Source organism: Empidonax traillii, unplaced genomic scaffold (genome assembly GCF_003031625.1).
Source record: "Empidonax traillii isolate 1590-97213 ecotype Southwest subspecies unplaced genomic scaffold, ASM303162v1 scaffold752:size306384, whole genome shotgun sequence".
NCBI classification, from domain to species: Eukaryota; Metazoa; Chordata; class Aves; order Passeriformes; family Tyrannidae; genus Empidonax; species Empidonax traillii.
Genome location: NW_020955945.1, coordinates 212,743 through 225,888, shown reverse-complemented (window position 1 = coordinate 225,888; position 13,146 = coordinate 212,743). Strand labels below are relative to the sequence as shown.

The 13,146-nt window shown below is 44.9% G+C and overlaps 1 protein-coding gene across 3 annotated transcripts in view; it reads right to left on the bottom strand.

Moving 5' to 3' along the window:
- The window catches only part of NT5C2 (5'-nucleotidase, cytosolic II), a 59,310-nt gene that overhangs the window by 6,205 nt on the left and 39,959 nt on the right, over positions 1-13,146 (bottom strand). For 2 of the 3 annotated variants that reach the window (XM_027900830.1, XM_027900831.1), the window contains 7 exons: positions 6,167-6,284; positions 4,623-4,718; positions 3,431-3,522; positions 3,186-3,243; positions 2,589-2,682; positions 1,542-1,595; positions 308-391 (listed from right to left, as the gene is read on the bottom strand). In XM_027900830.1, the coding sequence (XP_027756631.1) occupies positions 308-391; positions 1,542-1,595; positions 2,589-2,682; positions 3,186-3,243; positions 3,431-3,522; positions 4,623-4,718; positions 6,167-6,284 (596 nt within the window). Of the gene's footprint in view, positions 1-307; positions 392-1,541; positions 1,596-2,588; positions 2,683-3,185; positions 3,244-3,430; positions 3,523-4,622; positions 4,719-6,166; positions 6,285-10,962; positions 11,023-13,146 lie in introns of all 3 variants that reach the window. The other variant, XM_027900832.1, reaches the window with a different exon arrangement.

Sequence of the window (13,146 nt, the reverse complement as noted above, 5' to 3'; positions counted from 1 at the left end):
GAACTTCTGCATTTTAAAGGATGCTGAAATCCAAAACAAGTATCCCTTTCCTTTTCTGCCTTTTAATTGCTGAAGATCTGAATGAGGCACAGAGGGACTTAAGCCAGGCCCATATCAGGTCAGTACCAGAACCAGCACTACAAAAGATGACTCATGACAATCTGCATCCACCACCAAACCATCCTACATGTAGATCAGTAAACACATGATTCTCCCCTAGACGTCCCACCAAAACCCACACAACAAATGAATGGCTGGCTTTTGCTTATCCCATGATAAACCAACACAGCATTCAAGCAGCACTTACATCTGTGTATTTATAGTCGCTGTTTGTGACGAGAAACACCTTCCCCACTTCATTCATGCGGCTGAGAAGCAGTGGCAGCTTTCCCTGAAAGCCAAGGGACATACAAGTCACAAAAGTTGCAGACATTCATCATGGCAAAGACACTCCCAACTGTGATCCCACCAGACAAAGATCAAAGCAAACCAAACCATCAAGCAAGCAAACTCACGTGTTTTGCACAGGCCAGAGCCAGGAATGCTGCTGGTCCATCCATGTAACCCCTCCAGAGCACAGCCCAGGGGAGGAAGGCGAGGGGGAAGGGCTCAGCAGGGCTGCGGTGCCTTTGCCAGCCACAGTGCCAGGCACCCTGTGCTGCTCCCACCGATCTGCTCCAGCTCCAAGTCCGTTCCCGAAATGGGCCCAGAGACAGGTGAAATCTGAGCTCACACGAGCCACAGGTTGGAATGCATTATAATTCCAACCTCAAATTATGGAGAATTTATTCCTGGGGCTATTTTTATTGAATCAGAAATCTCAGTCCATTGCCAGAATAGCTGAGTACCTCACAGAACAGTTTCATAAGAATTTTGTAGGCATGTAACTAGAAACAAAGTAAACTGCTTTAAAGTGATGCTGTACCACAGAGCTCATCTAGACTAAAGAATAACTATAATGTAAGTGGTCCAGAGGGGCCTTGCACACTGCAGAGGGGCAAAAGTAAGGGAACTGCTGCAGTTTGTTCAATTAGATGAACACACACAACGTGCTGAACACACACTATGGGGCTATCAAGAAACTGGGCATGGGTGAGTCTTTCAGGATCGTTTTTAGTCCCTCATGGTAAAGTGTGTGTAACATTTTGGTTGGGTGGCTAAAGAATACTTCTGTCTAAAGAGATGCTCAGCTATTGCTTTCTAAAAAGGGGTCTGCCTGGGCAGAGAAATGTGGGCAGGGAACACAGTTGCTTTCACCACCAAAAGAAATAACACGAGCCTTCTCAGGATATTCACCTGTGTCCCATGATAACATTTCCTCTGGCTTTTATATTTTATGTAAAAAACGTGCACATCAATATGAAATCACGTGGATCACTGTCTCAGGATAAAAGCTGCGCCCAAACCTTCCACTTTGGTTATTACAATAGAAATCACAGTGCTATCTTGTGATTTAGTAAAGCAAATCAGCGTGTTTATTTCTTGCCTGCTTAGTCAGTACAGAATGTCACATAGCACAAGGAAAGTAACTTCACACTTACATCTTTCACCACGTACTTCTCCAGATTCTCAAGGGTCTTTTCCTTCAGCGATCCCTGAAATAGAAACAACAGCACCCAGTGAGGTAATGGAAACTTAGGATGTAAGAGACATCAAAGTAATGCCAACTTTCACACTTTAAAATGCTGTGAAAGTACAAACCAGGGCGAATCTGAACCAGTGACTCTAGAGATGAGAGGCTTTGAGTAGCAGGGACCATCACAAACTCTGTGATCCATCGATTCCCTCACCATGGTAAATAATCCACTTCAACAGCATTTTAACCCTTTCAGAAGGGAATACAATAGAAACAAACAAAAAATAGATTTGCCATACCAAACAAGACAGTTAATGACCTGTCTCCAACACTGACCATAACGCTTTAGTCAAAGGCCAACTCCAACATGTATCACATAACACTGCATAAGGAAAGAAAAATAAGACTCCTAACTTCTGCATGGCTAAAAGGACCACCACTAGTACCACTGTGAGCTTTATCTTGTGATGGTTCTCTATCCCACCCAACAGACACCTTAAATGAGGGAGAATAAGAAAATTAGGTCTTTTAACCAGATGTTAATGCTTACAAAATTTTACTCTCAAGTGTGTGAAGAAGATGAACTGTGTCTCCTCTCTAGATAGAGAACAGATGATGTATTTTTCTCTTTCATGCAGGTACGTTTCAGGCAACATAAGATAGTACCAATGCAAACAATTGGCAGTAGAATACTGCTTTAATAATTAGGACAATGTACAAGTTGTGGACCTCAACTGCAAACACCCTCATGGCATCATGCTCTAAACCCCATGAATAAAGTACAGAAATGGAATCTGGGCACAATAAAAAGGAAGCCAAACCAGATATGTTCCCTTGCTAGGAGGGCAGTTCAGATTTGACTTACTCACATACAATTGCAATTTATTATCTGCTCACTAGGCGGCAAAGCAGGGCTTTTGCCCAACAGAGGTACTGCACATCTTAAGAGTTACAAACCAGTCCATCTAACCCAGTTACAACTACAGACGTCCCCAGGAGTCCTTGCAATCACCTTGTAATGAACCCAGTCAACAGCATCTCTGACATCCTGGAACATGCTCCTGAAGGACATGAAGAGATCTCCGTCTTTAAATCCCGTTTCACAGCTGTGAGGACACAGAAGAAAGATTTCAGCAGCAGTTAAGAAACACATCAAGGAGAGAGTTCAAAATGCTGTTTGGAGCTTGTGTTTTCATTCTACCATAACAGTTTCTTATCTACTACTTTATCACAACACAGACTTAAGGCTATAACCAGAGTTTAGCAGGATCTGTGTGTTACCCAGGAATGTCTTTGCCTCCACAGCAGTACTACACCTTTCTGTGACTGCAACTCTTATTTCTCATCCACAGTATTACAAGGAAAAAAGACTGGGACTGTGCAGCTTGCAGCATTTTACTAAAGATGAATGGTAATGAGGGAGCAATCAGAGTGCTGCTCTTTCTCCCTCTTTCCAGCACCAAAGAGAGTGCCATGGAAATCAACTAAATGTAATGCTGCTGAGAGGAGGAACTACTTCTGTGTTTATTAGAATGGTTCGAGTTAACATGAGACATATAGTAACAATCTTACTGTTCCACCAGCACCTCGAAGCAGAGGGAACACGTACCTCGTGTACCGGTCACAGTTAGTAAAGAAATCCACTAGGCAAGCCAACAGGTAGGTCTCTGCAAAGAAACACAGCAAGATTTTAACACTAGGAGAACATAGACCCAGATAGCTTCAGGCCCTGTGCACGAAGGAAGAAAGTTCATGTAAAAAACCCCAAACAGATAAGTAGAGTATGACATTAGCAAAGCTTTATTGGCTTAAAAGGCACAGAAAAAGGCCTGTGTTGGCTCACATTAGACTCACCTGGTAGATTGAATAATGTGTTCAGAATGTAAAACCTATCTGTGTCATCCCTCTGGATAAATTTATTTGGATATTGTTCCCGTGTTTCAGGCCTGAGAACAGATAAGGTGGAGAAAAATGAAACCACAGAACATAACGAGGATAAAATAGTGCTGACCTGCAAAACAGAGTTGCAGCAGGATCCACTAACTGAAGCCTGTTGTGCTTTAATCAACACCCAGATTTCCCACATGCACTGTTGCCACAAGAGCAAAAGTGCATCCACTGGTCGCTCCAGAGCCAGGACAAAGCCCTCGCTGCTGAGTCAGCAAACTGAGCAGAGCCCACACAGGGACACAGAGTGGTCGAGAGTCCACAGCTAGACCTTAAACGCCGAGCTGCTGCTATGAGGATGCTTTAAATCATCTGTACTGTCACTGTTTGCTTATCTTAAGCTCTCCCCCACCTTCCATGTGTTGCTTTCCACTCTCCCAGCAGCTTTCAGCAGGGGTGTACAGGGCTCTCTGCTGCAGGAGGTTTGCTTGGGGCCCTCTGAATTAATCAGCAGAGTGGTGATGACCAAAGGAATTTCATTATTCTTGCTTCCTTAATTTCTGGAGCTTCTGAAGATCACTTCAGGCTCAAAGAAGAAGCTGAGTGCATATATAATGGCTTTTTCTAAATGCTGGACTCCTGATGCAAGGACTTACATGTCTGCAATGACAAGGTTTGTCACCTTGAGGGCCCTGAGCTTCCCTTGCCTTCATCCATACCCCCTTGCAGCAGGGATGTGGGAGGGGGGATTTCCTGGGACACATCAGGCACGTGGCTCTACAGTCCTCTCTGCTTCCTAAAGCACCTTCTCTGGGACAAGAGAAACACAAGTCTCCAGGGAAGGCTGCAGGAAATGGCATGCAATGCTCACTTCTGACACCCTCACAGGTCAGAAACACAACAGGGTAGAGCAAGCTTGTTCCTTCCCCGAGCCACCTCAGGTTTCCACAGAGCACACATTCTGTGCCAGCACAGATCTTTCCAGGCTGTGCCTGAGACCCTCAATGCATCCCCAGTTAATCCTGGAGCTGCAGGAACACCAACACAGCATCTGCTGTTAGTGGAGTCCCTGCCACTCCTTATACAATGGGTGCCCTAAGGATCAGTGACACAAAAGAGTGTATTTAGTCAAATAGAACAGCCAAGAGTTGGCACTTACCCTCTGAGGAAATTAAAGCCATGTGCACACACCAGAAGGTTCCCATAGGCATCAACTTTCAGCAGGTTTCCATAGTGGGTATCAAACACCAGGCCTCTGTTAAGAAAGCAATTTTAGATATGAAGAAGCGAGTGCATCAAGTGGTGACCACTTTATTAGCAGCTAGAAACAGCTCTAGAACACCTTCCTTACTTGGCGTGGGGCATCAGAACAGAGTTGCTCTTATTCTGCAGATGGGGTCCCTACTGTCCCTTTTACCTGGCGGCAGGTGAGCAACCAGAGGATGGCACCTCCAGGTGAAAGGGATACCTGATGTGCTCCCCACACACCTGAAAGCAGAACCGTTTAACCCAGCAGAAGTTTAGCTGTAGAAGTTCAGCACGTACCAGGGAGGCTGTGGGGCCCTTCCACAGGGTCACAAATCTGACACCTGTGTTTGTGGTTCCCTGACACCCCTGCTGGGCTGCAGGGAAGACTAAGGTGTGATAAAGGAATTTCTCTCCTCTTTTTCATCACTCTGTCACAGACAGAGCCAGATGGGGAGTGTAACTATGGCACAAAATACTTTGGACATTCCTGGCTCTGACTCCAGCAAAACTCTGTTTCACTTATCTAGCAGCCTGTATCTGGAGAAGGCAGTCTTCCCACAGGGATATCCCTTCTGTCCCCTGCCTGGGATGAAGGCAGTAGATTTAATGGAGTCTTCATCACAGGTTTGTAAAGGGCTACTGCCTTGTTATGGGCAAGGGCACAACCAGCAGCAGTCTCAGTGCAAAACATGCCGAGAAGAGGGAAGGAAGGAGGCTGCCAGACTGAAACTGGAACAAGCCAACAGACCCTCTGGTCCAGCCTTTTCTAAAGAAGCTCCAAAGGAGTCAAAAAAGCAAAATCCAGCAAAGGCACAAGTGAAAAGAACTTAAAGGTGCAGAGTTGGATCCAAAGCTTTGTTTAAAACAAGCAAAGTCCTTTTCACCTCTACCACCAAAAGGCAAAATGTAGGAATTCAGTAACTTTGCACCATTAACTCGGTGCAAAGTTATGAAATCAAAAAGTTTTTTTGATTCTGATTAAATCAAATGCTTTTGACGTTTGATTCATTTAGACAGGTGAACTGGATTGGTCCCATTTTTACTGTTTACTGTCAGCTTAATTTTCTGGATGTCTTATGCACCAGGACACTACTAATTAGAATCATTAAAGAAAAATGTTCTGAGACATCCCAGCAGCCTCTTGGACAGTGACAGCTCCTTCTCCCCCTCATTTTGATTTCACTCCCAATCCAATTGTGTCTCTGGCTATTTTTGGACCATGTTTTCAGTAGGGTTCTTTTCTTGCACGTTCCCTCTTTGCTGGCATGGATTCATGTGTGCAAAGGCCCTCCACATACTGGATCAGTCTGCTTCTTCCTTCCCCACGATCTGTGGTCAGCCACAGGCATCACAGCCACAACTCTGAAAACCTGGCCTCACATGTCACCTACAAACTTTACAGAACAAGTATTCAAGGCCTCAAGCAGGCTGGGTTGGTATCTGTTAGTCATTTACCTGGTAGGGAATGCAGGATCATACACAAAATTGAGCAGCTCATGAGGGTATCCAATGGAAACTAATCTTTCTACGGTCAGGTCAAATCCAAGAGATTCGTATTCAGGGGATTTATACACTGTACCAAGATGAGATTTCAGTTAGAAAATTTGAAAACAGCTAGGGGGTTAAACAAGAAGGCAATTAAAAGTAATGTACCCATTCGCCCTCCTCCCTCCTCCACATACCACATTCCCTCCTTTGCTCCTGCCCTTCGCTGCCTTGGGTCTCCCAGCCCGGAATTAGCTCATGCCCCAGGGCTGCAGCAAAGCAAAGCTGCAGCTCGAATTTCAGCAGCAGAGTGCACCATATGAAATATCCATCAGTTTATCACAGCTCTCTGCACCAGAAAAAATGTGTTTCAAACGGCAGCTCCTCTCCCTGCAGTGCTGTTAGGCAGATGCATGAACGCTCCTCGTCCCACCTGCTCCGATCGGGTTTTGGTTTGCTGTGTTTTCACAAAGCTGATAAAGAAACCAATAAATTGTGGGAACACATATACTGGAGGTTAGAAAACCTGACATTCATCACTGCTGCGCTACTGTTACTGCTCTGGATACGATCCCAAAGCTTAGTATTGCTCCAGATTTCATCTCAAGGGAATTAATGTTTGCTGCAGACTAAGTTAGCTTGAAGGTAGAGCTGTCAAGTTAACATACGATTTGTTTGTTAATAACACCATATGGTACTGCAAAAATCTGTTAGCTATTACCCTTGTGCATCAAAATGCTACTCTCCTAAGCAAGCTCACTGCTCTCACATGTCACAGGAGCTGCTCATCTGTGTCACACACCTTCGCTCAGTGCAAAGGAAGTGGACTTGTTCAACCAAGTCATCCCTACCATCCGGCCCGTTTTCTTCCTGCAAATGACCTTCCCATGTACTGCAAATGTGTACTGTTTAATCAGATCATTAATTCAACATCTAAAATGCAATCACGACAGATGGAAATCACTCTGTTCCTCTGGTGGTGTGTTTACACTGGCTGCATGTCCGTAGAAGCCCAGGAGATACGGGGCTAATGTGCACATCTCAAACACCAATAGCTGGACAGTCGTGGAGCCAAGTAAGGATTGTTGGTAACAACAACCAAGGATTGTTGGTAATAACATGCTGTGAGAAAGAACAGGATGTGGCTGGAGAAGGGGCCATACAGAGGTAAGGCAGCACTTTCCTGGGACAAACACCCTTGTTCTGGCTCCTGGAGACAAGCAGAGCACAGCTCAACTGCAGGAATGAGGTCAAGAAATGGGTATGGACTGTACGGGGGAGATCAAGACCACCTAAGACTCTCAACGACCTCCAATCCATTTCCAGAAAGGTCTAGAAGAATGGACTGCACATGATAACTAATTTGCATGGAAAGCATTAAACTTATCTCCCAGGCAGAGAAATCTTATCTATAAAAAGGTAACCCCAGAAAGCCCAGGTGTGTGTGCACAGGGACCTTGGACACCCCATCAGCTGAATCAATGCTGGAGCCGGGACTTGTGATTTTTTTTTTCTCTTTCTTTTTTTCTCTCTATCCCTCTCTTTAATTCATCTCTCCATCTCCATGTCTTCATCTCCCCTTTCCCCTCCCCTTCTCCTGCCTCCCTTCCCCTCCCCCATCCTTTCACCCTGTCCCTTTATCCAAAACCCACTGTGATGTGCTTATACTAAGAGGTCAGGGACTAATGTAACAATTTCCATGCCAACTGTGCAATTTACTAATAAAACTTCATAAACCTTTGCAGACCCTCTGACTTCCGTCATTCCTTTCGACTGTAAGCATCCAAATAACTTGGGTGCTCCCATCCCCTTAAGAGTGGGACACCACGATGTCACCGCCTTAAACTGGTCCTAAGATAAATACAACTCTTTACTGCAACTGGAACTACCATGAGTTCAGTGGGCCCAGCTGTCTCAAACACTTGAATATTTCAAATTCAGCTCAGTAAAATACAAACGTGTACAAGTTACACAGTAAACTCGTTAGAAGACTGATTGCTTTTCCTGACAGAAATCTAGCACATCTGTGGGCCTCACAATATGCATTAATACAATCATCTATACTGCCCAGCTAATCACCAGCATGTATATACACTGCGGGATACAGAAGTTCAGTCTGAGAGGAGAAAACAAATACATAAAATACTAAAAAAAAAAAATATTAAGAAGGCAAGAACTATAGACAAAGCAAGACTGTCAAAAGATTCATAGTAACTGTGACAGAGGGCTCTCATATCTCTTAAGAATCCCAAAAGCACCAGAATCCTAATAGCTAATTTTCTCCATTAAACTAACAGCATTAAAAACATAACATGCAAACCTGTAATGGTCTTAAACAGATAACTAAAAGCAATAAAGAAGTTATCAAAATCTTCAAGCAAGATTATACCAGTGGCAAACATCACCAACATGATACATCATTCAATACACGTAGTCTTTTCTGTCCTTTAGGAAAGGAAGGGTTGATTGAGCTATAGATTAGGAATAAGCAGTAACAAATACAGCTAATGAAGAAGCAGTGACTGAGAAGGCAATTCTGGGGAGTGAGCTAGAGCTGGAGGGAGCAATAGCCAGTTAGGTGATGAACAAAATTGTGAGACTGACACCAGAGCATCATCTGGAAAAATGAATTCCTCTGATGCAGGACAGTAAAGGCATTTCCCATGGAAAATTATTACAAATACACCTGCATGTGTTCTTAGAAGGTGAAGGCACTGCAAAGCTCCCTTTAAAGTGAAGCAGACTCCAGTCCTCTGCTCTGTCCATGAAGCTGCTGCACTCCTCCTCATTAGCTTCCTGGGAATTTGACCCTGTTATCAACTTAAACCCCTAAAATGTTGTTCCCAGAAAACCATTTCTCCATGGAAACCCTGCTCTTTCTGAACTAACCATCATGATGCTGCCCAGACACAAGGAACCTCAAGGAGCATGTTGGCATCTCCTCTGGACAACCAGCAGTGGTTCATCAACAGCTCCAGCAGAACCTTTCCAGGAGAACTGGAGGGCTTTCTGTGTATCTTGTTAACCAACACTCCACCAGAGCACACCTGTGGTGGGACATGAGGTCAGCTGCTCACACAATGCCCTCACTCCATTTCTTCCTTTCTGTATTTGCCTCTCTGTCTTATATAAATCACTACAGACCTCCCTTTAACTCTCCAAGGAAACAAGCTGAAGCACCATTAGGAAAAACGCTGAAGAACATGTATCAACCTCAGCCTTCATCATTCCAAGTCTCTGATGAGGCAGTACTGCAACCAGACCAATCTGAATGTTTCTTTTTGGGGGACAGTCATTCCCCTTACCTCTCAAGCTCTAGATTTTGCTTCCTTAACATCTCTTTGAATAAAACAAAACTATTAGCTCATTCATGCCTCAGATCCCTTCTCTATTTTTCCACTGCTCCACAATACCTGGAAAACAAGAGCCTTCTAGACACATGAACTAGAGACACAGGAAACTGGACTCCTGAATGGGATATAAATGTTCTCCAGTTACCAGCATACTTACTGCTCAAGACAAATTTTCCTTTAATTGGACACACAGCTGGGAAGAGAAAAAGAGCTCACTGAGCCCACCTTGACAGCACCCTACACCACAGCACTTGCTGCACCAATTGGAACAAGCCAAAACCCTCTGACATTTCTGGTGAGCCTGTGTCAGTAACATGAGCCTCCTCCAGGCAAACAAACAATCCATCTCCTTCAGATCAAGAATGAGCAGGATAACACTGATGTAACCGCAACATCACCTTCAGGGAAGATGCCCCAGTTCTAGGCATTATTACTAGATGAAAAAAATGTATTTCGTTATTGTGCTCCACGCTGGTCATTCTGCCTCATGTTTGGTTTACTTCAGGCAGCCGTGAGGAAACAGAGGAAAGACCAGTACTTTTTTCTGCAGCTGCATGATGAAAAATTAGTTTTAAACTTTGCTGGAATATCCCCTTCCTCAGACCTGGTTGTTGATTCCACAACTGGAGATAATTTGTGTGCCATGGCAATGCCATAAATTCAGCAATTTGCCATACAGTGTCTCCTGTGCTCAGCTCTTTCACCCAGCTGAGAAGGGCCCAATCTACAAGCATCCCCAACTCTGTGACAGGGGAAGAGGCAGAGCCACAGACCAATTTTCAGACTGCCCTTGCCCAACACACATGGGATGACAGTAAAAACCAAAGCACGTGCTACAACTTATTCTGATTTCTCTTTCTTACTGCTTGATGGCCATGTCTCTGCCACCATGCCAAGTCCCCAGCCACAGAGGAAATGTTATTTTAATGGTCTGTGTTCCAACACAGGCAAATGCTTCAGCAGCACCGGGCAATCGGCGCCCAGCGCTCATGGATTATGCAACCAGGGTGGAAAGAAAACAACCAAAGGTTTTAAAAAAACAGAAGCCAGTGGACAGCATTTCAGCTTCCCCTTCATACCATCACTTGGCTTAACATTACACCATCAAAAGGCAAAAAGCAGTACCCCGGGAGTGAACACTGCAAGCCTTCAGGTCTGTGATGAGTGCAGGCATCCCTTCCACAGTACGTGCTAGGAGGGAAGCTGATCTGCAATGAGCAGGGGTTGTGCAGTAAGGTATGCAATTCTCATGCATTTGTGTGGTTGTGTTTACCTTTGCTGCCAAGACACATACAGTAACAATTTTATAGCCTTCCTGAAAAGGAAAAAAAAAAAAAAAAAAAAAGGAAAAAAAAAAGCTCTCTACAGAGGCTCCAGCTTATGCAAAATGCTGCTGCCAGGATTTTAACTCACATGAGGCAGATGCAGATTCAGAGTGTCACTCCAGGCTTGACGGAGTTACACTGGGCTCCCCTGTTAAAGAAAAAAATCAGACTGATTTTAAAACTGCAACAGCTCTGTGCCATGTGGGACTGTGTCTGCTGGAGCTCTGTCCTCTGGTAAGCTCAGAAGCCGGCCTGGCACTTATTCCAAATACACTTATAACTGATTTATAGAAGAGGCACAGTTGGAAATCGTGCATTCTGCAGGCAAAATTCTGTCCTCATATCCACAAAGCAGTCTTAGATCATCAGCTCAGGGATAATTAGGAGGAAGAGGCTACAAGCACATTGCCCAAGTGACACAAACCCTTCATGTTTCTCTCAGACGCAGAGCAACTGGTTCAAGAAAAGGTCTCATGCTCTTTTGGGGGATTTGCCATTATTGTTCATTCCTCAGTCAGTGGCAGATTACTCCTTTCAGGGTGCTCACTTCCTTTTGCACCATAAAATGCCTGCATGTGTCCGCACTGGAGACTTGGAAGATGGAGTCAGGAACTACTCCAGGAACCTGAGAAGAGAATTTAGCCCTACATCTTGAAGGTGCTCCCAGTGAGAGCCTCACACACCAGGTCAGTCTGACGTAGCAGGTCTACAATCAACTGTACACTTTTACACGCTTATGCCTGGGCTTTTATGGGCAAAGCATTGCAGGATAAACCAGCACCAAACCTGCACATCGTGGTGCACTGTACTGCAGTGCACTGGTTTGCAAGCACACACAGTAAGAAGACCAGCTCTATTTTGCAACTTCCAGGTATGCACAGAGTAATCAAGAATTATCTTTGAGATCCAATTTGTACTAAATAAAAAGCTGAGTTGGAATGGTGTTGCAAAAAGGACCCACAAAAGTATGCAGATCTCCTGGAAGGCTTCTCTGAAAATAAACATTTAAAACCTGGGGTTTTTTTTCAAAATTAATGGCAGGGGAAGGCTGTAGTGCACGGGATGCCTCTATCTAAGCTGTAGGGAGGAGAAGGCTCTTCAAGTGCTGCCCATATGTTCCCTTGTTTCTCCTCCACACACACAGATATTTCAGGTAGGGCAGCTTCTTGTTTGTTCCAGGGCTTGCTGAGATATCTTAGAAGGTAGTCATGGATCTTAGGAGAGAAGCAGGAGATAAAGTTGCAATAACCACGCTTTTTGCTTCAGTTGTCTCCCCTTTGTCAGATGTATTTGCACACCTGTAAGCCAGTCCAGTCTAGCCATTTCTGACCACTATGGATTTGGTGCTGGTAAAAGTCCTGAACTGAGAACAGTGACAACATGCTGATTTCCCACACCACCGAGGCAGCTTTGAGGAAGCAGCTCCCCTTTGCCAGCATTCTGGTTTAGGAAGGGGAAAACGAGCTCAGGAGGTCGCTGCAACAACAGAAGCCCGCAGAGTGAGCAGCTCCTCTGGGCAGAGAGGCAGGGCAAGGACCACTAAATGATGACCTGAAGTATCATTCATCCCTGCCCCCAGTTTTTGCCCATCTGTCACTCTCTTTTGCCCGAGTGCTCTCTTAGGACACCCTAGCACCTCCTGAAGGATTTTCATCTCTTCCACCAGCCAGATAAATCCTCACCTTCCTTTCCTCCCAGCTGGAAGGCAAGAGCAGCCCAGGGAAAGCTGCTTGCAATGTCCCCAGAAACAAACCCACACTGGCAGGGGACTTCATGGGGGCAGCTGTTTTTGCCTGCTTTGACCCCTTGGGCACAGATTGTCTCGGCTCCTTCCCCTCACAGGTGCTGGGAGCACTGTCCACACTGTCCTCAGTCCTAGCCCCTGAAAGTCTCTTGGGAATTGAAACATCTCAGTCTGCCCCCACTGTTTTACTTGGCAGATGAAAATAATTGGCTTTTGACTTTCAGGTATCCAGAAAAGATCAGTATTTTCAAACTAGAGGTGGGTGATGACCTCCTCCAGAGGGTTGCAAAAAGCTTCAACAAGCACTCAGTCTTCAGAAATGTTACCCACTATCTGGGTTCTCTAGAGGCCACACAAAGACAGATAAGCCAAAACAGGTAACGCATGGGGTTTTGCCTTCTCTCTGAAACACAGGAAATGCAGCCCAACTACTTTGTGTTAAGTCGTGAAGAAATGAAAGTAAAATAACTAAAACCAGGTTATTTCAGTTGCTGTTTATTCTCCAGTGAGTAAGGCATGCAAATCAGG